Source organism: Hyalella azteca, unplaced genomic scaffold, assembly GCF_000764305.2.
Source record: "Hyalella azteca isolate HAZT.00-mixed unplaced genomic scaffold, Hazt_2.0.2 contig13368, whole genome shotgun sequence".
Taxonomy (NCBI): domain Eukaryota; kingdom Metazoa; phylum Arthropoda; class Malacostraca; order Amphipoda; family Hyalellidae; genus Hyalella; species Hyalella azteca.
Genome location: NW_025943292.1, coordinates 48,812 through 74,246, shown reverse-complemented (window position 1 = coordinate 74,246; position 25,435 = coordinate 48,812). Strand labels below are relative to the sequence as shown.

Genomic DNA, 25,435 nt, shown 5'->3' with positions numbered 1-25,435 from the left:
AGAGATTTCCGTACTAGACTGGAGGGCCTTTCTCTGCCCTGGGATCTCTCCTCAGCTCTCGGCGGTGGGGATGCCCCAATGAGGAGACGCACTGCTGCCATCCGACATCTTGGTCAATATTTGCTTAACTGCAACATGGTGACCAGGCTGTAAATATTCTACCAAGCCTAATTGTACCTTTTCTTTTCACAATTTACTGCCGTACTGGCTGGTGGAGGTGCTAGAAAGTAAAGAGATCTAAAAGTGAAGTGAAGTGTCCAAAACCCCATTTGTGCTCAGGCTGGAAGGTGTGCTACCGGCATACCCGAAGCCTACAAATCAATTAGAAAAAAATTGAAAGCGACGATAATGAATTCGATGGCCAGCTTTTAAGGTGCTTGAACATTTGAGTCAAATAAAGGAAATAATTACTCTATATCAGATCTGTATTCTTGACGACTGACTAATTATTCTATTGAAATCTCTTGGAGTCAGATCAAGCAGAAACACCGAGATTGCGAAATGAGGTCGGGTAGATCCTGCGGAGCAATTCATGATATGACAATTGACAGTATGGTATAATTCAAATGGTTATAGAGTCAAATAAAATTTCGGGAAGAATAATTGATATTTTAGATGAAATCAGGTTTTACATTGGCACTTATGTGCCAGTGCCGCATGCGTTGTCCGTTTTTTTTTTGCGTACAGACTACCATTTCTAAGAATTACGCAATTTATGTTCGCGGCGCGGGTCTATATTGCTGAAATTGAGAATTTTGACCGAGCCAACAACTACCATTTTCCAAAATCGGGTTTCAAAGTTTAAACGTAACTTCCAATGACTATCAATTATTTTTAATGCCGTGCCGCGTAATCACAATTATGATGTTTTTAGAAAGTTGGTGGCTTGAACTTGATTACTTGAAGCTGGCAGCCTGGCATTACTGAAGCTTATATACCTAAATGTCGTTAAATGCTTTGTACCATCTTTTAACATGAAAATTCAGTTTCAGTGTAATCGATAAAGAATAACAATTAACAAGGGAGAGGACTGGTGAGTAAAAGAGACTTGATGCTTTATCTTAACATAATAAAATTCCAGCAATAAAATTTGATTTGTAATTATATACTTCTTTCTGGCATGAATGGATTATGATTTAGGTATGGATAATGCAGTGATTAATTTGATGAGCATTAATATATCGCCTACTTTTTAAAAATGTATGTCGGAATGAAATATCATCTGAATAGGTAAATTTCTTATTCAGGATGCATTCTGCTTGTCAAGTTGTCATATATGCACATTATATTTGGAAGGCTAAGAAAAGCAAATGACTTGTTCCACATGTACAAATTGTACCTACATAGTTCCACTTCCACTATTTGATAAAACTTTAATATTCCATTGGGAAGGGGTTAACAATTTCCACACTCTGACTTGTCACTTGGGCCCACTGGTCAGTAGTCACTATATTCTATAGGCACACCTTTCTGGAAAGTGGAATCTGTGGAAAATTAGGCAACCTGCAGGAGCAGGAGCCTCCCATGAAACTGAAAGGTATCAAAATCATGACAAAATGTACTTGCTAGCATCAAATTCAACTTGTTTCTGGTCCAATGCTTGATTTCTCCATGAAAAATAAGGATAACAACATAGTTTCTCCTGCAATGCTTGAAAATTGCCTTGAAAAACCATTTTGACTGTTTGAGCACCCAATCAGCTGCTGGCACTGCTGAGCTGCATGCACCTGGCATATTTTTATGTGCCTGGAAAAATTTTTGGGTAGAAACCTAGTAATTAAATATAGAATAGGAAATTATTAAATTAAAACATCCAAATAACCTGAAATACAGATTGCCATCTTGACTTGAGGCAATTTAGAAAATTATGTACAAACATTTGGCATGATATGGTCAGCAACACGGCTTGAACAATACAAAATTGAAAGATACTGTAAAATTTCTATTTTCTGATATCACTTACACCTATTAATATAGGTAAATATAATTGCAATTTTAATAATTATATTTTTTCATTCTGTATTTACTTGAAGCAGGTTGAAGGAATACAAAAAATTATTCACTTACTATCTATGAAATGCCTAATTTTAGTATATATATATATATAAATTATAAATCAGTTGAATGTCTCGCCTACCTGCAACTGCAATTATGGCAACTGTTCAACTTTCTATGTAGCTAAAAGCATTTGTTGATTAGGTCAAAATTTCACAATTGATGATTATGTAGAATTTCAAGTCAAGTTTTGATGATGATTATAAAATACCATACATCAAGAAAGTACTTAGTGCAGTTGGTATTTTAATATTAGTTCCCGAGAAGCACTCAAGCACAAAGATTCAGTTCTTGGAATTCAAGTTCAAAATCTCAAGTCATTATTAACTCATGACATTGAAGGGAAAATTCAATTCTCTTTTCTCAAATAGTATGATGAGAAAGGTAAGAGATTCAACAAAATTACAAAATTATATACAACCAGGGTGATAAGGGACAGTTTTGAGCTTTTTTTGAAAAAAACTTCTTACTACAAAATATGTCATAAACAAGTTTGGGCTCATTTTAAACTTTTTTGCAAGAGCTATCATATGGCATCTCTGAGAAAATTCTATATGCTATTCGAAAAGTGCCAGACGGTAAATAAAAATCACCAAATTACCTCTGCTAATGGGGTAATAAGGGACACTTGAACTAAAACTTAATTGTAATACATTTGCAGCGTGCAGAGTGTACTCATCCATTACTAACAGTATATACTCCTCGTCCTTTTTAGATGATGTAAATGTAGAATAAATGACATTTTCTGTGATTTTTACTTGTTTTTCCTCTACAGTTGTGATATTATCTTATCCACAGATTGCCGTATTTTTGGTGCAATATTACTGTATCCATTGAAATGCCATTGAGCATTGACAACCACTTTGTCCACTGCAAGTACCCCTACCCCAAGGCAACACCAGCACAAAAAAACACTTACACACAATTATGACACTTAGAAAGCTGAAGCTGGCTGGCAACAACAAAATCCTTGGGCACCCACCACCTGACATAAGCAGCACAGAAACACAGCTCTCAAGACTGGAGAGAGTACACCTAGCCAGGCTGCGCTGCGGCCACCACCCTTCACTACAAACATACGCAAACAGAATAGGCCAAGCAGACACAGACACCTGCCCATCCTGCCAGAGAGCTCCCCACACAATCACTCACATTCTCCTGGAATGTCCGCTCTGGCAGGACCTCAGACAACACCACCACATAACCTAGACCCTACAGCTCTGGAGCGACCCCCTGTTGGTGGTGTCGTACTTGCGCAAGGGGGGTCTCTTGCAAAATTGAGACCGTGGAACCACAACAACAACAACAACTGCAAGCTTCATATCAGCAGCCATGTAGCATTTCTTCTGTTTATGTAAGCTTACAGGGAAGCTTGTAATTTTGCACCATTTTAATTGAGTCGAGTGAATTCACTATTACAAAAAAATATTGTAAAAACATATCTGAAACAGAAATAAGTATTTTTGTGATAACCATCATATTTTTTGGAGATATAAATTGTAGTGTAGGTTTATTACTTTCCACTCTATGTTGCCTGGGGCACAATTCTATCTACATGACATTCTATGCACAATTTTGCAATAACCTATGATGCATAAATTTTTCTAAGTGAATTTTTTATTCACTGAGCGAGGTAAATGAAATCAAAATTCTTTGTTGTTAATTGATTTTTTTGTTAACAGGAGCCTATGCTAAACAAGGTTCTAATGTAAATGCATTTTTAGGGGGTGTCCAATTATTACCACAGTGGTCTCTCTTATTACAATGTCTTGCAGAAATGGCCGCCAGTTTTTGGATTGAGCTATGCAAATTCCGTCAATCAAGTTTTTGAGCCAACACATGTGTGCAACTTTTTTGCAAGTAAAATTTTTCAATGCAACAATTATTTTTTGTTGCTACAGACCTTAGCAAAAGTACTTTTCCAAAATCACACTTTTTACACTTATTCTCAGGGGTTTTTAGAAGGGTAGTAAGTGTATGATTTCCTATTTTACTTTATGCTACATAGATAGGAAAAATGTTGAAGTTATGGCTACTTTTCCTAATTTTGCATTATTTCAATTAGTTTAGCTGCTAAAACATTTTAAAAACTTATGGAGGACTGTCCCAATTTACCCCGCCTGTCCCTTATTACCCCGTTTCATGGTATACGCATGTGAAGTTTTAATTAATGATAATCCAAATAGAGAAAAATTTACTTTAAAAAATGGAAAAGGTGCACCTGTCAAGACAACCTCAAAAGAGCTTTGAGAAAAGTAAGAACAAAATTGTCAATAAATATATTGATAAATAAGTATTTATGATGTAAAGGGATATCAGCTAATCTTGATTTGCTTGAATTTTCCCCCAGAAATATGGTAATTGAAATTAATTTAAACTAAAGCATGGAAAACTCCTCTGAAGCATTCTTTAATATCAGGTAATTAATGATCAGGGTAAATTTAAGTTGGAGGAACAATTTTTACACTTTCTTGGTATAGGTAGTCATTTGGGATGACATGTAAGTTGATAACAATTGAGAAAATTCACATAAATAGAAAAGTTAGAACAAATGTTCAGAGTTGATTAGATACCTCTGTAATTGTAGTTAATTCTGGGAATGCCAATAAATTACAGGTTTATTGGCCAATGGTAATGATTTCCACAATAAGTAATATTTTTGATCACTCTACGCAAAATAAGTAATCTCATGATCCAAGTAGGCGACTCAAATTGGATACTACAACACATTGAAGGTTTTGTATACATAATGTTGAAAAATGCTCCCCTATTGATAAATCACTCATATTTGTAATATTGATGAATATCTACACAATTTCCCCATAATGCATCAATAAAAATGTGTTTATCAGAATATTTCGATAATTCTGCTCCTAGCATAAATAAAAAATTACTTTTTTCTATATTACAGCAGAAAAAATCAGAGTCCTGCAAATATTCTCTACACTTGGAGAAAAAAGTATGTAGTTCAATTTCTTTACAAAATTGTCATTTCCTTGTTTGACAGCTATTGAAAGTAATTATTAAAATTTATTATTTATATATGAGTTGACTTTGATTGCCAAGAAAACTTTTATCAACTATGTAATATGAAGTTAGAATAACTAATAATTTAGCAATTGATCAACAAATATGATCAATCATGCACTTAAAAAATTTTTAAAAACTTTCATCAACTCAAAGCACTTAGAAGTATCCTATGGTGAACTATCCACAGCTCAGCTCATCTGTGGTGGAACATGTTGTAATCACAGGTGAACCCTGATTAATGTCTTTATAAAAATCTGATTTAAGATCTATCTAGTAATACCTATCATGGCTAACTAAATGCAACAGATGTTACTAAATATGCTGATTATAGCTCAACCTGGGGAGTAATAATGAGCGTCTCCCCTCATTGATTAGTTCAACTGGTCAGGCATTATCTAGGCAACTGTACTAGGTACCGTAAAAACACACCATCTGTAAACTACTAAAAGGCTATGTACTTACTGATCTGTAAACTATTTAGATAAATTTATCAAATTTGAAAGGTTACAATTACTGCTGTGTGCAATACCCTAGTAACTGCATGCCTCTTAGAGGAGAGAAACCTTAAGAGGACAAGCCTGGTAAGTATGGAAGATCAGTCTTCCGAGCACAAAGTTACTGGAACCAACTGTAGCATATATACCATATCATTAGTAGGTATATAATTTGCAACTATTGATTTTCTTGAATTTCACCAGGGTTGGTGATTTATTTTTTATTTTTTTAAATGCAAAATCAATGATTTTTATTTTTTCATGATTTTTTTTATTTATTTGATTTTTTTTATTTCTTCAGTTTTTTTGTCTTTTTGAAGGTTATTTTTTATGTTGCAATTATTCTACTAACAATAACATTATGTGGAACATAATGGATGGCTAAAAAGGGCATTTATTGCCTTCAATAATGACCAACAGGCCAAGGTGGTGTTTACCACTTTGGGATTTTTGGGTAAACAATTATTGATAAGTCTATTCATTAGCTTTGTAAAGTTTATATGGAGCAAGGTAACAAGCTTAATATTGACCATATAACTGGCTTCAATACACAAAAACACTTCAGGAATGCAGATCTTCTAAACATTGAAGAGTCACACAACAGATACTGAGATAGGTAGCTGATAGCACAGTGCACAGCACTATCAATAGATCTACTATTTTTATGTCCTATAAATCTACCAGACTCTACCCTCTATACACACTGACTAGTAGTGACTGACTGCACTGTTCCCATTTAATTCAGACCAATAAACCAATACTAAACATAAACAACGATAACCAAATAAACCTCAAACAACTTGAAACGAGACTTAAGTTAAGAGAAAAGCTAACACTGTTTGAAATAAACATGTACGGAATTCAAACATTTTATTTCCATTCACTGCATTTAATTATTTTATATAGGAATAGTTTTATAATTGTAATTGTTTTGTTTCTAGTTTAAATTCACATATTTAAAGATTGAAATTAAATATTTTAATTAGAATACTCGTATTAGGGTAAAAATTTTTTCTAATTGCCTAAAAGGTCAATACAATCTCAACCTCTCAATATACCGTGTGGGGCAGAACTGATTGAGCAGTTTTGAGGCAAAATAAAAGAGAAATGTAAGTACATAAAGAAAAAAGTTTATTTTCAATACCATTTAGAATACTTATGTTTTGAAAACAATATCAGGAAGATGGTGTCTGTTAGCTGCATCACACTGTTGGAGTCATTTTCACCTCTGCTGCAATAATCTGTCCCCTTAGCTGTGTTAGGGTGTGAGGGCGACTTTTGAATACCCTTTCTTTTAGATGTCCCCAAAGAAAGAAATCGCAAATGCTCAAATCAGGTGATCTCGCAGGCAACTGTAAATCACCCCTCAGACACCAGACCTAGACCCCGGGAAACATGCGTTTCAAAACATTGAGTGACATTCGGGCTGTGTGAGCTGTAGCCCCATCCTGCTGGAACCACACATCTCCCAATGCTTCATTTTCAACAATGTTTTCCATCATGGGCTGCTAGAAATTTTGCAACATTGCAGCATAGCGATCGGAATTCACTGTCACGGTTACTCCGTCCTCCGAGAACGACTCCAACAGTGTGTTGCAGCTAACGGCCTCCATCTTCCAGAGATTGTTTTCAAAACATAAATATTCTAAATGGTATGTTACCTTTATTACTCTTTTATTTCGCCTCAAAACTGCTAAATCGGTTCTGCCCCACCCTGTATAAGCTAGCTAACACATTTAAATTGTATACCTATTGTAATCAATATATAACAAATAGTCAAATAGTTAAAGCCTACTTATAGCCTTATAAGAATTAGCTAAACTGCTAGCTATATACAATGTATTGCAACACTTGATGCCTCTGCACCAAAAACATTCAATCTATTGGAACCTAATACACACTAAAGGCAACAAGTTTATAAACCAATTTGTCATTCATAGTACATTCATACTAAACCATGAATAACAATACCTCAAAATAAATTAAAGACTGCCACTCAATATATTTAAATATATGAAAAAATAAAAAAAATCAAATAAATAAAAAAAATAAAAAAATAATGATTTCTTTTATAAAGAGTCAAGTGATTTAACCACATGATTTAATCATTGCCAACCCTGAAGTTCACAATACCAGAAAAACATAAAATATTTGCTGAGTAAGTAAGATCAGGCTTCCAAGCACATATATTGTTACTGGAAACAAAACTATCACTAAACACCATGTCATTAAAGCTATAATTAGCACCAATCTATTTTCTTGATTTTTTCACAATACTGCTCTAAATATACTTGGCTGATTCAAAACCATAATATGAAGAATATAACAAATGTTTTCAAACAACTGCATCATCTTCCATCATCATTTGTCCTAATTCAAAAAATGATAAGTTAGATATTAATATGAATTTTTTAAATTTCAGATAAGCAAGACCCCACACCAGTCTGCTGGAATGGCTGCCCTCACACAGACCATCTCGTTAGTCCCAGGAATTGAACTTTCACCTCAGGAAGCCAACAGATACAAGAACATTTTTGCCGTCCAAGTTCCCATGTGTGAAGTTTTTCGTGCCGTTCTAAAGTGGGAATGCAGCGACAAGCAGCAAGGGCAGACATATGTAGATTATTTTGGAGAAAAGAAGCAGCAATATGAAGACCACCATGCTGCTCTGGCGGCAGATGCATGCAATAAATTTAAATTACCAAAAATTGTACTACCCAAAAGTACAATTGAAATGCTACAGGAAGAACCATCAAAGTATGACGTAACTCTAATGTTTTCTTTTTTGTTTGAAATATTCAAATTAAAAGTATCATACACACACATTGGCCATGTGAGAAGTCTCAGTAAACTAGAGTGCCTCCTGAAGGAGGCCAAAGACATAAGAAATGTTGTTATACATAAAGTTGCTGACGATGCTGTCGACCCTCTGAAGTTTGATGAAATCATCAAAGCCATGCATGATGTGATAGATGAAGCTAGCAACGTGTACAGCATTCCTGATGATCAAGTAACGAGTGTCAAAGCCCTGGTAGATGGGATGTGGGATGAAGTGCGCACAGATAATGAAAAAGCTAAGGCTTATTGTTGCTTCTTCCTTCAAACTTATGGAAACAAAGAGGCCAAAGTCATGTGGGAAGCGATGTTGTCTGAAGAAACTCTTCTCTTCGGCGAGGACAAAGTTGAACGCTCTAAAGTTTTCCATTCCCTGGAACTGACGATACAGAAACCTGGTCTACAAGCAGGCAGGATCTCCTATAAAGAACTACTCTCTGACACTGACAAAAAGTTCATTTTAGTCAATGGTGTGTCTGGATCTGGAAAATCTACTCTGCTGAAAAACTTGGTGATACAGTTCCATGGCATATCGGATGCAGGTGTAGAGATGATAAATTTGAAGAATTTCAATTTAATACTCATATACGAGTGTAGAAACAGGTCCATTGAACAATTCAGCGAAGTAGTACAACAGAATTTTGAGAATGTTTGTCTGAAACTCGGCCCAGAAACTGTTGCACAGACAATAATTCATTCAAACCCTATAATTCTTGTTGATGGCTACGATGAATGCCATAAAGATGCGTTTAAAGTTGTGGATCAGTTGGTGGATAAAATGAAAAACCATGAATGCCGGGTGATCATAACTACCAGGCCAAGCCATTTTGAAGAGCTAAAGAACCATTTGAAACAAAAACTCTTGGTGTTTCAGGACTATGAGATTTCTGAAATTTCTGACATAGAAGATCAAAAGACATTTCTGGAAAAGTATGAAAAGCATGCCAATCGGCATGCTCATGAAGTTGTGAAGACCTTCAGCTCCCTTGAACGGAATATCCAAGAACTTTTTGTCCATCCCATTTATCTGGTACTCTTCTGCCAATTGGTCTGGAATTTTCCTGAAAGAATTTATAATTGGACATCCCATGCTGAGGTAGCTCATGACATTTATCGTCTGTACAAGAAAATGGTCGATTCGAAACTGGCTTCCTACTCCATTGTCGACAAAGACGGTCTGGTCAACGACTTATTCCGGGATGTTGCCAAGTTCTCCTTTCAGACCATTGCTGAAAACCAATTGGTTTTCTCAGAAGACCAAGTTGGTGAGTTGAAGAGTAGTTTTAGGAAAACACTCGGGGAGTATGGAGCCCGCGGCGAACTTGATCCCAAAGCTCTTGTGGGGGTCGTCCTGAAAATGAAGAGGCATCTGAATGATTTTGATTCCTGTACGTACTTCTTTCATCACAAAAGCATTCAAGAACTGTTTGCCTCTAAGACTGTCATTAAGGAACTCCGTAAGAATAACTGCTTGTCATCTGACTTGCATGGCGTATCGCGTGTGAGTCAAAAGTGAGTTGTAAATTTCGCAATGTTTGTACATTTCTATTTTGATTTCTGTGAATAATTTAAGTAAGACGAATAAATGGAGGAAGATTACTGAAAATTATTTGTTCATTTTACAACAACTCAAATATTTATTGCTAGAACTGCATTTTTTAAGAAAATAAAGGAGGCTCTTCTTAAGATTGCCCTGTAAAGCGAAAAGATAGGGTACACAGTTCCTGAATCATTTCTGATATGCTTAAATATACAAGGCTTAATGTTTAAATATATAAGGCTAACATCTACTAGGTAAATAGGTGGTTACAGTTCAGAGTACCAGGATTGGAGCAGAGAGGCGCGGGTTCGATCCCAGCTCTGTGCGTCAGTTTCTGGTCAGAATCGGCGAGGAGGCCGGGCGGTTTATGCAAAACATAATTGGAGCAGTAAGTTACGGCTTAGAGAGCGCAACAAGCTGTGAATGTTCTGCGATGCTAAGAATCGCTGACAGGCCTACAGCCTAATAAACGCTGAAACCGCTGTATCATTCATATTGTATTATATTATTACATACCTATAAATTGAACAAAGCAATGAACAAATCATCATTTAGTTCCAACAGTTTGCAGGGTGTGCTGGCATACGTTCTAATTGAGCTGAGTGCTGTTGAGAACTCAAATGTCTTCAAACGTCACTGGCGTCGCCTGAAGGACGCTGCAAAAGCGGTAGGAGCTGACAAGAAGTTCTGGCAGCAAGTCCTGCTCAGCAGCCCCCACTCCCAGCCAGTGGCCAAAGAGACTGCCAGAGCCTACATGGCCCACAACAAGGACTGGAACATTGGTTCAGGTAACAGAGACTGCCAGAGTCTACATGGCCCACAACAAGGACTGGAAAATTGGTTCAGGTAACAGAGACGGCCAGAGCGCCTACATGGACCACAACAAGGACTGGAACATTGGTTCACGTAACAGAGACTGCCAGAGCCTACATGGACCACAACAAGCACTGGAACATTGGTTCAGGTAATAGAGACTTCCAGAGTCTACATGGACCACAACAAGGACTGGAACATTGGTTCAGGTAACAGAGACCTCCAGAGTCTACATGGACCACAACAAGGACTGGAACATTGGTTCAGGTAATAGAGACTGCCAGAGCCTACATGGCCCACAACAAGGACTGGAACATTGGTTCTGGGAACAGAGACTACCGATTTAAGTAACAACGATTTTTTGTGCATCATTTGCTTAAAAAATGAAGAAAACGTTGTGTATTCTGAAATTTACAGACAAGAAGCACCGGAACTAGAATCTAGAATGCCCTGTCGTTTACTCTCTCTATTGCCAACGTTTGGCGTGAGTGCGCTGAATGAGGTGAGCGCACCATATAATCACTACCAGATACCATAACTCCTGCCTTGATACTCAGCTATACTATGGTATAGAAATTACGTGGCGTTATTACAAAGTTTAGTACCGCCAAACGGGGTAATAAGGGACGGGCGGGGTAATAAGGGACAGTCCTCCAACATTTCGTAGAAATGTTGTAGCAGCTAAACTAATTGAAATATTGCAATAGTAAAAAAGTGGCGTAAAGTTCACCATTTTTCTATCTATTTAGCATGAGTTAATAAAATCAGACATATTCTACCCCTAAAAATATCTGAAGAAAAGTGTGAAAAGTGAGGTTTTGGAGAAGTACCTCTGCTAAGGTCTGTAGCAAAAAAATTATTCGCCGTATCAAAAATTTTACTGACAAAAAAGTTGCGCACATGTGTTGGCTTAAAAACGTCATTGACAGAATTTGCGTATCTCATTAAAAAAAATGACTGTCATTTCCGCTCGATGGGGCAATAAGGGACAACCCTAAAAACGCATATACAGTAGAACCTCGCTTAGCAAATGCTTTAGTTAACGAAAAAATTAACTAACAACAAAGAATTTTTATTACATTTACCTCGATCACCGAAAAATATTTCACTTAACGAAAAATTAATACATCATCGGTCATCACAAAATTGTGCATAGAATGTCATAGATAGAATTGTGCACCGGGCAACATAGAGTGAAAAGTAATTAAACTAAATGATGATTTATTCCTCCAAAAATATGATGGTTGTCGCTAAAATATTCCTTTCTGTTTCAAGTATGTTTTTACTATATTTTTTTTTGTTATAATGAATTCACTTGACTTAATTAAAATGGTGTGAAATTACAAGCCGTCCTGTAAGCTTACAGATACAGAAGAAATGCTATATGGCTGCTGATATGAAGCTTGCAGTGGACAAGGTCATTGTCAATGCTCAATGGCATGTTTATTGATACGGTAATATCACATCAATAATACGATAATGTATGTATAAGGTAATATATCAATAAAGGCAAAACAAATAAAAATCAGAGGAAATGTCATTTATTCTACATCTACAAAGGAAGAGGAGGACTTCAGAATACTGTTAGTAATAGATGAGTAGTTTAAAAATTAATGATAAATGAAGTTTTAAATCAAGTGTCCCTTATTAATCCGTTCCCAGGTGTAATTCGGTAGTTTTTTTTGCGTTAGGCACCTTACGAATAGCATATGCAATTTTTCGGAGATGCCATACGTTAGCCCCTGCTAAAACCTTTAAAATGAGCTCAAACTCATTTATGAAATGTGTCACGGTAAGAAGTTATTGAGGAAAAACGCTCAAAACCGTCCCTTATTATCCCGTTTGACGGTACTCGATGCACACTGTGCACAACTGTATTTTTTAACCAGAGAAGATAAGGTGTTGACAGGGAAGAATATTTATATGCTTGAAGAAAAACCACACAAAATATATTGAACAGTAACACGTGCTGTTTTGTTATCTGCTATGTATGTACGTTAGAACTAAAACTTTCGCTTTTTGTGCTATAATTTTAGATGCAAACAAATTTTTGAGAACATTTCATGTAAAAAGTTGAAACTGTGATCTTCGTCGCGAAATTTACTCGAAAAGGCAGAAATCACATCGAAGTGAAATGTAAATTTGTTCCATGTATTTTCTGTTACATTTGTCCTTAGTTTTGTTCAACAGCTTCACTTTCATCCAGGTCGCGATGCTGACACCGTTGCGCTGCTGCTGCTCTACCAGCAGCCAGCGAGGCTCTGCGTCAGCCTCCTAGACACCCCAGCGCCCGAGTCTTGGCGCACGGTTGCTCAAACATTCAAAAGGGTTTTGGAGCTGCGACTTCTGAGTGAAGGCGACGACTCACGACCATGTGACCACATGCTGGAAGCCTTGAGCTCTTCAAGGTGCTGTGTTGTAGGGGTTTTTATTAATGGGAACATTTTAATAACAATCCTAGTGTCCTGCAGAGTAATGATTTTGCCTACTTGATTAATAGGTGGAAGTCTTTATAAATCATGGAAGTTTCTATCCAATGAACCACACTGATTGATTTTCTTTTCATGCAGCTGCTCGTTGTCAACATTTATTGGCCGCGTCAAGAACGCAAACAGTATCCGATCTCTGGCCAGAATTGCATCATCTGAAACTGAGCTCACCATTTACACGGAGCCACACATGGACTTGAAGCCGTTGCAAGACAAACACCTAGAGCTCTGTGAGACTACTGGTTTAGAAAAGAAATGCTATTAAACAATAACAATGATGAAGATGTACTTATTTAGCAAGTGATTTCGGCTGATTTGCAGGGTTCTTACATGGTTACCTTTAAATGAGTTTTTATTTGATACATGGATAAAATATTGAATGCTATACATATTACGTAATATGTACGTAATTGATTGGATGCTTGCTTGAAGATTCAATAATATTGTTCGAATGATTTACTCAGAGAATTTTGGTTGCAATTTCTTGCAGGTGTCATGTAGTGTGGTTATCAAGTTGAGTTTCAAGTCGAAAGCTCAATACCAACACATTTTTTAATCGTCAGACTTGACTTTATTGGTAGTCAATGTTCAATGAAGGCTCGATTTTTTTATGGCTAATCATGCGATCGTTGTTTAATGATAATCACCTCACAGGGGTGATTGTTGAACCCACATCTCAGGGAGGCTTCGTTGCTCTGCCATCGTCTGTCCACTTATGTCTTCGCCTGAAGCCTGTCGCTCGGAATCAGCAAGAGAGTTTGACTCGCACCATACTTGGCCTGGCTCCTGCGGACAACAGGTGGTGATCTGCTAATAACATTGATGGACGACAAATTTTTCCTTAATTATCGTGAGCAAAAACCTACCTGGATTCCCCATAAAGTCAGAAACACTTCGAAAGAACTAAAATCGTGCAAAATTATGAAATTTACCAGTTTACAATCTTTTTACGAACCTTGTGAATGAATAATGCTTCTTAAATTGGAGCACATGTAGCCCCAAATGTGTATTTATACATAAGATTTGCGTCTGGGTTGTGGCGAACACTAATGAAATAACCTCTCACTTCAGGTTTCAGAGGCTGGAGGTGCGCGACTGTGAGTTGACTGAAGCGCAGCTGCTGAAGACGCTTGAGGAGCTTCAGCGCGTGGGACTAAGGACGCTCTTCCGGGACAGGAAAATCCATGCGGGACCCAGCAGAGTGCTGACAATTCGGTAAATAAGCTAAATCTGTTCACTGAGAGGATTTAGATCAACTTGACATGTTAGCTCAGCCTTGATAAACTTTTGAAGTTCAGTACGGTGCATAACTTCCTATTGCGCTCAAATTAAATATTATTGAATATGACGTTTGGCTCAGCATTTGAAATGTTGAGGTAGCTGCTTCAGAGGCAAACTTCAAACTACTGATTGCAAATACGCACTAAAAACAATTTCGATAGCAAAATCACATTGAAACACAAGTACATGCATGTAAATAGTCTATTATGTGCTTGGCTACACGATTTATTTATTGAACTATATTATTTGATTTGGATTATATTCCTACTTTCGGTATTACGGTGTTTCAACCTGGAAGGAGGGTTGACAGGTTAACATTGTATGAAGTATTCCAATTCTAGTTTTCAATAGTTTTCAATAATAGTTCAATATTCAATAATTTTTTTCAATTCTAATAATAATTTATGTAATATGAAGCAGTTTTGGTTCGTTTTTACATTGGTGGACAGGCAAAATTCATTTCCTTGTCAGAATAGCTTCAATTTTCTGCATCAAGTTAAGTAGTCTGAACATTTCCTCCTCCCACCAGAGAGAAGAATTTTGTGCTGATTCTCACTGATGAGCCGCCGCTGCCACCTCAGGCAGAACCCTGCAGGTTGGTTAATGTACACATAGACCAATAGACTGGATAAAATTTTGTTAAAAAGGCAGAAGAATAATAAAATTTTTCTCTACCTTAGTTTGTGTTTATGTATTTAATACGAAATATTACACATTTTAACGAGTTTATTTGTTAATAAATTCATGCTTCCTTGGCAATGTGAGCATCTGTCGAAGAGTAGATCTAATAAATAATTTTCGCTTAAGACGAATGAATAAATAAATAATACAATATACAAATATTCAGATATGAAAAAGGGACTATTTAGAGCTTGAACTAACCTGCTGAGGGGATCAGCCGAAAGCTAATGACTACCGAGAAAAATGTGAAAGTGATGTTAACTTCCTAACGGTTTTGTCAAGGTAGAGGGAAAATTAGAATTTATTAGCAAATAAACTCTGCTACTATTTTTCCATAGCTTAATATTTATTTTCAAAGCCCACTTTTTGATTTATTCACACTGCTTTAAATTCTCAGTTCAGTATATTTTCACTTCCAATCTTGCTTACTGTGTGGGTAATGACTGGCACTTACCCTACAAATACCAAGCTGGTCGGAAGCTTTTTGTTATTATTCGAATAATGTTGTGTCCATCCTCGAAAATCAAGTAATTTCATCGCAATTAATATACTATTTTTACCGTTATGTGAATCAGAAAAATAATTTATTACACTCTTATTTGAATGAAGTTTATTGGAGCGACAAATTTTGTCGCTAAGATGATATTTTGTGTGTTAATGTTCGGATAGAAATCCAACATTCATTTCTTTCTAAATTGCAGGCCTGTCGCCGCAACGCGTCTCAAGTCACCCGCCAGTCTCCCCGTTGCCCCCGCCGTCGGTGGAGAGAACCTCTGTCCGCTGGCCTCGTCATGCGGGGACCTGGACGCCGTGTACAGGAGTCTGTACGCCCTGAACGTTGTGTTGCCGCACGCGCTGCGCTTTGTCTTCGAGAAAGAATTCGCAGGTAAACGTCCACAAGACACGTACGCGGAGCATTTGTTATCAAATAGCCAGCCTGTCCATCGCCAATGGTTGGTTTACAGAATCAAAAAATCTCTTGCGAGCGAGGCTTTTGCCAAACGTGAATTTGAGGAAATTGATTTACGTCCATTTGACTCCTTGCCTCTAATACAGCTCATATCTGAACTTCTGGATACGAGGTCACAGCGAATCTTCAATGAATTAAATGGAGAGAGAAATTATAGGAACATGATCGCCATTATGGAGCAAGTTGAGAAAACCAGAGTTGATGTGTACTCGAACCTGATTGATGCATCTAAACTTGTCATGTGCTCGACAGACATCATTAACTTAGTCTATGAGTTGATCAGCGAGGCTGCTAACCTGTACCAAGTGTCAGAAGCTGAAACGGAGCAGGTAAAAGAAGCTTGTCAATCACACTGTGATATGTACGAGTCTGATGTGCGCATCGATGATGACGCCTTTGCGGCCTTCTGCGTACTGAATGAGAATAGAGAGAGAATGACCGGCCAAGCTTCCAAAATTAAATTGGATGGTCGAGATTTCTGGTGGCACATGTCCCCAGGTCATTGGACCCTACGATTTCAGTGTTTCAATCTCAGGCGTTTTTCTTCAGATCCACATGATTTTAAACAAAATAAAGACTGGGAGATCGAAAAAGATGCAATGAAAAGCGTTTTCATCTACTTCAAATGCCGAGATAGGGAAACTAACAGTTTTCGTTACTATATCGAGCTAAACTTCCCTGAGGCTTGCAACCAAATTGGAGCTGACAACGTTGAATACGTTTTAACGAAACTACTACCTCTGATCCTGGTCGATGGCTATGACGAAGCCAACGCAATGTCCTGCGTTGTCGTGGAAGAAATTATCAACAAATTCTACAAATTTCCAAGCATGGTTGTCATAACAACACTGCCGGACGCTGCCTTTTCAAAAAGAAAACTCTTAAGAAATGCCAGGACTTCAGAAACGCATATTCTACCTTTCAGGTTGCAATATCTTGAGAAGACGGGACTCTGGGCAAACCCAGATAATCGCTATGTTCTTCGCCCAAATACCCCTGTAACCGTTCCCTTGCAATCTGACCCAATCCAATTTAGAATAGATTATACGAGTGCTCACTTGCAATCTGGCCGAATCAAATTTACCATAAATTTTACGAGGTGAAGTGGCTCGCCTCTCTCACCTGTAATGTATGTTCGGCATACATCGGCCACCTGCTGAAATAGGCCGCTAACTAGGAGTTCATTTTGGAGTCACTTGTGTAATGGGCGAGGTTTGTACACGAGTACGTTTGCTATGTTACACCCACAAAAAATGATGTGTCATATTGTCCAATAAGTGACGTAGAATTTCGGCATGTAACACTGATACGCCCATGTGCCAGGCAAAACTAGTTTAGGATGGTCGCACAAGAGCAAGAAGAGCACCGCAACTTGGTTAATGTCTCTCAATTTGTGTGAGTGTATACGATTGTGATTTCATTTTGATGAGATTTGACTTGATCAATTGTATGAATAATCTTAATCTATCAATTAAGACGGTCATTGCGTGTATGGCATAGCTGTCAATAAAATTATTTTGGATATTAGAAGGCCGTAATGTTGGTTAGGTGTACCTGGCAATAGCATTGATTATTTTAATTATTTTAGTAATTACTACCACTATGATGTAGTTGAGAAGTGCCTTCACAATCCAAAATGCAGACAAATAACTATTTCGATAAACTTGAGTTTAGATGATGACGTTTTTACTAACTATAATTCGGTTTTACTATAATACTAACAACAATTTAACCGAATTGTTAAACTCATTGTAACTAATATACGTTATTTACAGCAATGTGGTTAGGAACCATCCTATTTTCTGGGGTTTCCTTGAAACAGTCTTTATTTACTGCAGCAGGAAACACGAAATTATCTTGCATATCCAGAATGCACTTGAGTCCTGCCAATATTTGCATTTATGTGGTTAAGAGCTGCCTTAATTTAGAACTTGTTTCATTCTTTATAGGGTAGCATGGGGCAGCGGGCCCACCCCTTTTTTTAAACTAATTTTTTATGAAGTTTTAATTGATACGAGGTAGTTAATTGTTTTGTTTAAAGTTACAACTAATGAGGAATTTATGATGTAATTTAGAAGCCTATATAGAGTTATTTAATTTGTTGAGATGTACAAGAGTCTGTACGCCCTGAACGTTGTGCTGCCGCACGTGTTGCGCTTTGTACTGTAGAAAGAGTGCGCGGACAAGCCTCCGCAAGACACTTACGCGGAGTATTTGTTATCGCAGTGCAGACATCCAGTGTATCGTGAAAAGCTGGCTTCTGGAATCAGAAAATCACCCGTGAGGGTGGCTATTGAAAAACGTGAATGTGACGGGATAGATCAACGGCCATTTGATGTTCTCCCCTTAATGCAGCTGGTTTCCGAACTTCTAAATATTGGATCAACTCGCATATTCGATGCAACCGAGCGAACAGGAGATTGCAAGAACGTCATCGCACTTTTGCAAGAAGTCCAGGGCCTATACTTTCAAAAAAAGTTAAGAGATCGTAAGTTCATCAGCCAATCATTGACGGCCTTTAAAGCCAAATCCACCAATCATAGACAAGAAAATAGAGCGTAAGTACTTACGTTCACTTAGAGAGTTTTGAAAGTATGGCCCCTGGACCTCAGAGTTGAGGTTCACTCGGAAATGTGCAAGGGTTCTTGAGAACTAGTTGGGGTCCCTGAAAAGATTAATGAGCTTACAATGGAGCTGATTAGTGAGGCTGCTAAACTGTACTGAGTGTCAGATGTGGAAGCAAAGCAGGTGAATGATACATGTAAATCCCGCGAGGATAAATAAAACTGTGATGTGAACCTAGATGATGACGCTTTAGCGGCGTATCGTGTATTGAAAGAGAAAATGGCGTGAAGAGACCAACTCTTTCTAAAGATGTTTTGAAAAGCCGTGATTTATTGTCATTTGAATTTCGATCTTATTGGGTTCATCTTCCGTTCGGAAATTCACGGTCAAGTATCTTCGAATCAGATACACCTGATAACATCCCAGACCGTATTTGGAATTCCATTTATAGTGAGATGAAGGGCATCTTCATCTACTTCAACTGCCGCGACAAGAAAATCTGCAGTTTTTCCGACGTTGTTGAGCAAAATTTCCCCTAGTTTTGCAGCCAAATCGGAGTTCATAACGTTCAGTATATTCTGACCAAACTGAATTCTTTAATTCTTATCGAGGCCTATGATGAAGCCAATACACCCACGACAATAGAACAGCTACCCACATCACCAGACATATCTACAGCCTCAAACGTCATTTCAAACAAGCTAACATGGTCAACTATCACAGCTCTCAGTTCCGATCACGTTCCTATCATAATACACTATCGCACCAAAACTAACTACCGCATAACAACCTATAACAGATCTTCCACAAATTACTACAAAACAGACTGGACAGCTTACTTGCAGGAAATAGACAAAGCACTCCATGACACTCCAGCACCCACCAACATTCACATTTCTAATAAAATACTCTCTGGACTCATCCTACAAGCAGACAAACACCACATACCCAAAAGAAAATTAAAAAGAAAACAGACACCTCTACCTCAAGCCATCAGAGACAAAATACAAGAACGCAACCACATCAGAAAACAAAACAGAGATGACCCAGCTATTCAACAACTCAACATAGACATAGACCTTGAAATAAACAGGCACGAACGCAACCTATGGAAAGAGCACCTTGATCTAAACTGGAATGACAAACACAACGCACACATTCTCTGGAAGACAATCTCATCACTCTCAAATAAAACACCGCGTCAAGAACCAAGCAAAACTATACAATTCATAACCACAACAGCATACAATGACAAAGAGAAGGCAACACAACAGTTCATAAACACCATACCGCACCAAACCTCACACAATAACAGGATAACAGATAGAAGAATCAAATCACTAAAGGGCAACCAAATAAATATAACACCAGCCATGACCATACTCGCCATAAAAAAGTAAAAAAATCAAGTGGACCAAACCACGTCAACATACTCCATCTCAAACGCCTAGGCCCCACAGCAATTACATACCTCACTCAAATATACAATATTGCAATAAACTCCAATACAATACCCCATACCTGGAAGTTAGCCCAGATAATTCCAATACCTAAACCCGGCAAAGACACGAACATAGGGTCCTCCTATAGACCAATTTCTCTTTTAAGTCCAATAGCCAAAACACTGGAAAAAATTATCCTTGACACAATCACACCACATCTCCCTATTATTGAACACCAACATGGCTTCAAGCAACACCATTACACCATCACAGCACTCCAACATGTCACAGAACACATCGCCACAGGTTTTAATCAAAAACGCCCACCACCTCGAATAATAGCCATAGCATTTGACATGAGCAAAGCATTTGATACGGTTAACCTGCACACACTCATCAAAAGACTATCCACAACCGCAATAGAACACACTACACTTAAATACATGGTAAACTAAATCAATGGCAGAAAAGGCCTCACAAAAGTCAATAATACCTATTCAAACAGGCGTACCACAATATTCAAAACTCACAATATTCAAAACAGGCGTACCACAAGACGGAGTCCGATCACCCACACTGTTCAACATAGACGTTTCAGATATACCCTCACCTCCACCCAATATTAAAATAATTACATATGCAGATGACATAACAATCTTATCCTCCCACAAAGACTATCTCCCACTATCTTATCCTCCCACTGCTGCACAAGTCCTTCTTCCATGGTACCTACAAACCATACACACATGGATCACAGAAAACCAACTGGCACTGCCACTCGCTTCACACCTGACCCGGCCGCATATAGCACACAGCTCGACCTCAATATCAATAATACACTAATTACAATAATACACTAAATAATACAATACACCCTAAAATACTAGGACTTATCTTTGACCCAAAGCTCACCTTCAGCACACACATTAGTAATACTCACAACAAAGCCAATAACACCATCAAAATAATAAAATCACTTATAGCCACACAATGGGAAAACGAAGAGAACTACTCACAACCACATTACAAACAATCGCGCGGCCAATCCTCGAATATGCAAACTCATCCTGGTCACCAATTATATCACCAACGCACATAAACAAACTCCAAACAGTCCAGAAGGCAGCACTCAGGATAGCCACAGGATGTACCGCAGACACCAACATCCATCACTTTCAACAAGAAACCAAACTCCTACCCCTAACACAACACATCAAACTTCACGCCTCACAACTCAGACAGAAAGCACAAAACCCAACCTACCCACTACATACCCCACCCTTAAGCCGCACCCATACCGTCTCATGAAACAAACCATTTTCCACAACTCAGGTTTCACCACCAACATAGATACTCCGCCTGCACAAGCTACACAGGACACAATCAAACAAAATCTCAAAACAATCCACACTACAATCACAGAAAACTATCATGCAACCCTTCCTCACAATAAAATTCTAAACATCCCCGCACCAAAGATCAACCCATCTGAAATCAACCTACCTAGACCTGCACGCAGGAATCTTGCCCAACTTCGCACAAACAAATCACCGCTACTTCTCTCATATCTAAATAAAATAGACCCTGCCACACACCCTTCTCCACTTTGCCCACTCTGCCTATCCAACACGCACGACACCATTCATCTTTTCTCCTGCCCTGAAATGCCCACATCCCTGCGGTGGGTGACCTTTGGGCAGACCACGTGAACGCAGCGAGGCTGCTGGCTCGCTGGGGTGACTGACTGGACCCCACAACTGGGTCTAGACCCCGCCTCGCGTCGTGAAGCGAGGCGGGGAGGGTCAACAACAACAAGCAAATGCAATTTCAAGCGTTGCCGTTGAAGAAATGATCAACAAATTTGACTGCAAGTTTGTCATCACAACGCGGCCTGAAACATCGCAATCCGGCCTGACTGCATCTCAAAGAAATGTCATTGAAAGTGGCCGCTTTGGAGACGGAAAGCTATTATCCTTCGCCTTGAAATATCTAAAGAAGAAACAACCTTGAATATACCCCGAAAACTACCGCCACTTCTAGCAAATATCCCTGCACTTATCCCATATCCTGTTGCGTCTAGACCTTTCTCATCGTTATTATAAATGATGACTGTAGTAGTACCTAAAGTTTGCCGATGGAAAGCAATAATGTTACAATATACAATGATAATTGCTCCAGAAAAGAGTGGGGACTCGAGATTGAAGTTGGTTTTCGGTTATACTTGCCTGGCTTGAAGAATGATAATAAGTATAATTAGGATTTTAAATATTTTCACTAGTGAAAGTAATTGAAGAAATATGAGCTTCTCGGAAAAAATAATTGAAAGAACGGATATAATTGAGTAATTAAGAATTGGTGAATTTTTAATTGAACTATTTGACATTAGTTTAGCTGCAACAATTTGTTCAGGCCCCGGCACGTTTTCTGTAGATATTCCGCTTGGAAACTTCAAACGCAAAGCCTTTAAAGATTTCAATAATTGTACATCTGTTGTCCATTTGTAATCATCAGATGGTTCTTTTTTGATAGTTAGTTCGAAATGCTTTGAAGGGAAGCTATCGTGCATTTGCTGTGTTAATACTTGTCTCAAGATTAAGCGATTGAGAATGGCCTTGATGCACAATAAAGTGATTAAGTTTGATGTTGTTACAAAATTTATCTGTCAACTGTCCATGAGAATTCTGCACACGTGAATCAGAACAGATTAAAAATCTCACATTATGATCGTAGAGATTTTTCAAATTTATGGGATGCAGTTGAGCACTGAATGTATTGACTATTATGTTGCTGAGAAATTCGTTGCATTTTTATAATGGAATTATAAACCGTCTTCATTCAATTATTAATGTATTTAATGTTTTCTATATTTTCTTACTAAATAAACTTAATTATTAGCTAATCTTGTTGACAACTGCTTGATTATATTCCCTAATGCTACATATTTAATATTTTCTTAACTGCAGTTAGAATTGCCAATATATAATTTTATGCAGTTAAGAAGGTATTTATTTACTGCAATACTGTTGATGTATATCTTAGTTTTCTATAATGCAGTCAAAAACTGCCTACATATACTGAAATGCTGTTTATTAATGCCTTATTTTTCTGTGATGCAGTTAAAAACTGCATTTATTTACTGAAAAGCTGTTTATAAATGCCCTAATTTTCTATGATGCAGTTAAAAACTGCCTTTGTTTACTGAAATGCTGTTAATAAATGCCTTTTATTTCCCATAATTCGGTTGAACTACTCTAGATGCTGTAAGGCTGTTGATGATTGCCTACAGTTACTTCAACATTTTCTTCGAACTTTCTTTCTAATTACTACGAGAAGGTTAGCCTGGTTTGACCTGATACCAATCTACGCTGCAATTTTGAAATACCGCCATCCAAAATTCTGTAAATGAGAATAAAATAAATAAGTGTGTATCGAAGAGAGTCGCGTTCAAAAAAACATTCAGCATTAACTTTCACAAGTCTTTTAAATTTTTTCCCTTTCTTTCATCTAATCATTTCCGATTCTCCCACGAAAACATTTCAAGCTTCAGGTAATATCCCGACACGATAAGTATCCTGGATACTAGCCCCTATATACAATATCCCGACACGATAAGTATCCTGGATACGTGCCCCAACAGCCCCTATATACAATATCCCGACACGATAGGTATCCTGGAAACGCGCCCCAACAGCCCCTATATACAATATCCTGACACGATAAGTATCCTGGATACGCGCACCAACAGCCCCTATATACAATATCCCGACACGGTAAGTATCCTGGATACGCGCCCCAACAGCATATATGCAATATCCCGACACGATAAGTATCCTAGATACGCGCCCCAACAGCCCCTATATACAATATCCCGACACGATAGGTATCCTGGATACGCGCACCAACAGCCCCTATATACAATTTCCCGACACACTATCATCATTACATTTTATTCAATATCCCGACAACATATAAATATATATTATGTAATATTAGTTATAATATCTTTCTGCCCATTGCCCACCATATCGCTCGTGTCGCAGTGATAGCGACCATCGCACTGTGCGTTTTCAGTGATTGTGATTATTGCGCTACATGTTTACTTTCAAATGATGAATATCTGAATAGAGCGCGATGAATACAAAACCATGACCTCAGTATGAGTAACTAACTATTCCTGAAACTAATGGAATCCAGTACCCACCCGTCATGTCTACATTTGTTTCTAATATTTCATATCTTATAGATTGCAAAAGGGAAGTCGTCAGATCTTCCTCTAACCTATGCGTAAGAATTTAGGTAAAAAAAAATTTCAATCCGGTATTTAACTTGGGATTTTTTTCTTATTTAGCCACCTGAGAAAAAATATTTCATATACATTTCCAGTTTTAAGTTTGTAATATTTATTGCAAATGTTGTACTAAAATCGTGAAAAATATCACATTCAATTCTAATATTATTATAGAATTACTTATTGGGTGAAGATTTTCATCATCGTCTTTAACACGCTCGCATCTACCAGTTTAATCATTCAAGTTCAAAGTTTGATTAAAATCAAATGTACACAATAGCGTCGAACGTTAAAGTTTTCCCGAGCAGACACGTGATAAATGTTAACTATTAACTTATGCTCATAACACAGACACTGATTCTGACTCACTGATGCTGGTATGCTGGTACTGACTCACTGATGCTGGTACTGACTCACTGATGCTGGTACTGACTCACTGATGCTGCTACTGACTCACTGGCGCTGGTACTGACTCACTCTGGTACCGTTCTTATTAATGACTCACACCAACACTTGCCAATCACCAATACAATCATCAATACTCACCAACCACCAATCCTGCCAACCACAATACTCTCCAACCATAAAATATAATTAGTGTTAGAAATTTTTTAGTTTCTCCCGAAACTAGACATTTTTCACTCTAAAACGACATAAGTCTTTTATAATTTCACGAGAACCAGTACAGCCGTTTTATATATAGAATTATGATTCATAACTTTGTAAAGTCAACTCGAAAGCTCTCCCAAACCTAGAAATTCATTCACTTTAAAGTGGCAAAAAGTCCGTTATAATTTCACGAGTATCAGTTCAGCCCACTTTACACCGTCTAAACTGCAAGTTGCTTATTCGGTCTATTTTCTCCTTCGTAAGATCATTGAGAAGAGTGCAGATGGTGGGGGTTGTTTATTGAATCGATCGGAACAAACAGCTGATACCTCCTCTTATCTCC

At 37.7% G+C, this 25,435-nt stretch overlaps 1 protein-coding gene across 1 annotated transcript; it reads left to right on the top strand.

The window, feature by feature from the left end:
* Positions 1–4,965: 4,965 nt before the first annotated feature.
* LOC108667798 lies at positions 4,966–18,191 on the top strand. The gene is made up of 9 exons (XM_047883639.1): positions 4,966–5,014; positions 8,002–9,926; positions 10,519–10,742; positions 12,974–13,175; positions 13,338–13,486; positions 13,911–14,055; positions 14,328–14,471; positions 15,067–15,132; positions 15,920–18,191. Exons 2-9 carry the CDS (start codon positions 8,032–8,034, stop codon positions 17,289–17,291), a joined length of 4,197 nt encoding a protein of 1,398 aa, XP_047739595.1. The 5' UTR covers positions 4,966–5,014; positions 8,002–8,031; the 3' UTR covers positions 17,292–18,191.
* Positions 18,192–25,435: the final 7,244 nt, after the last annotated feature.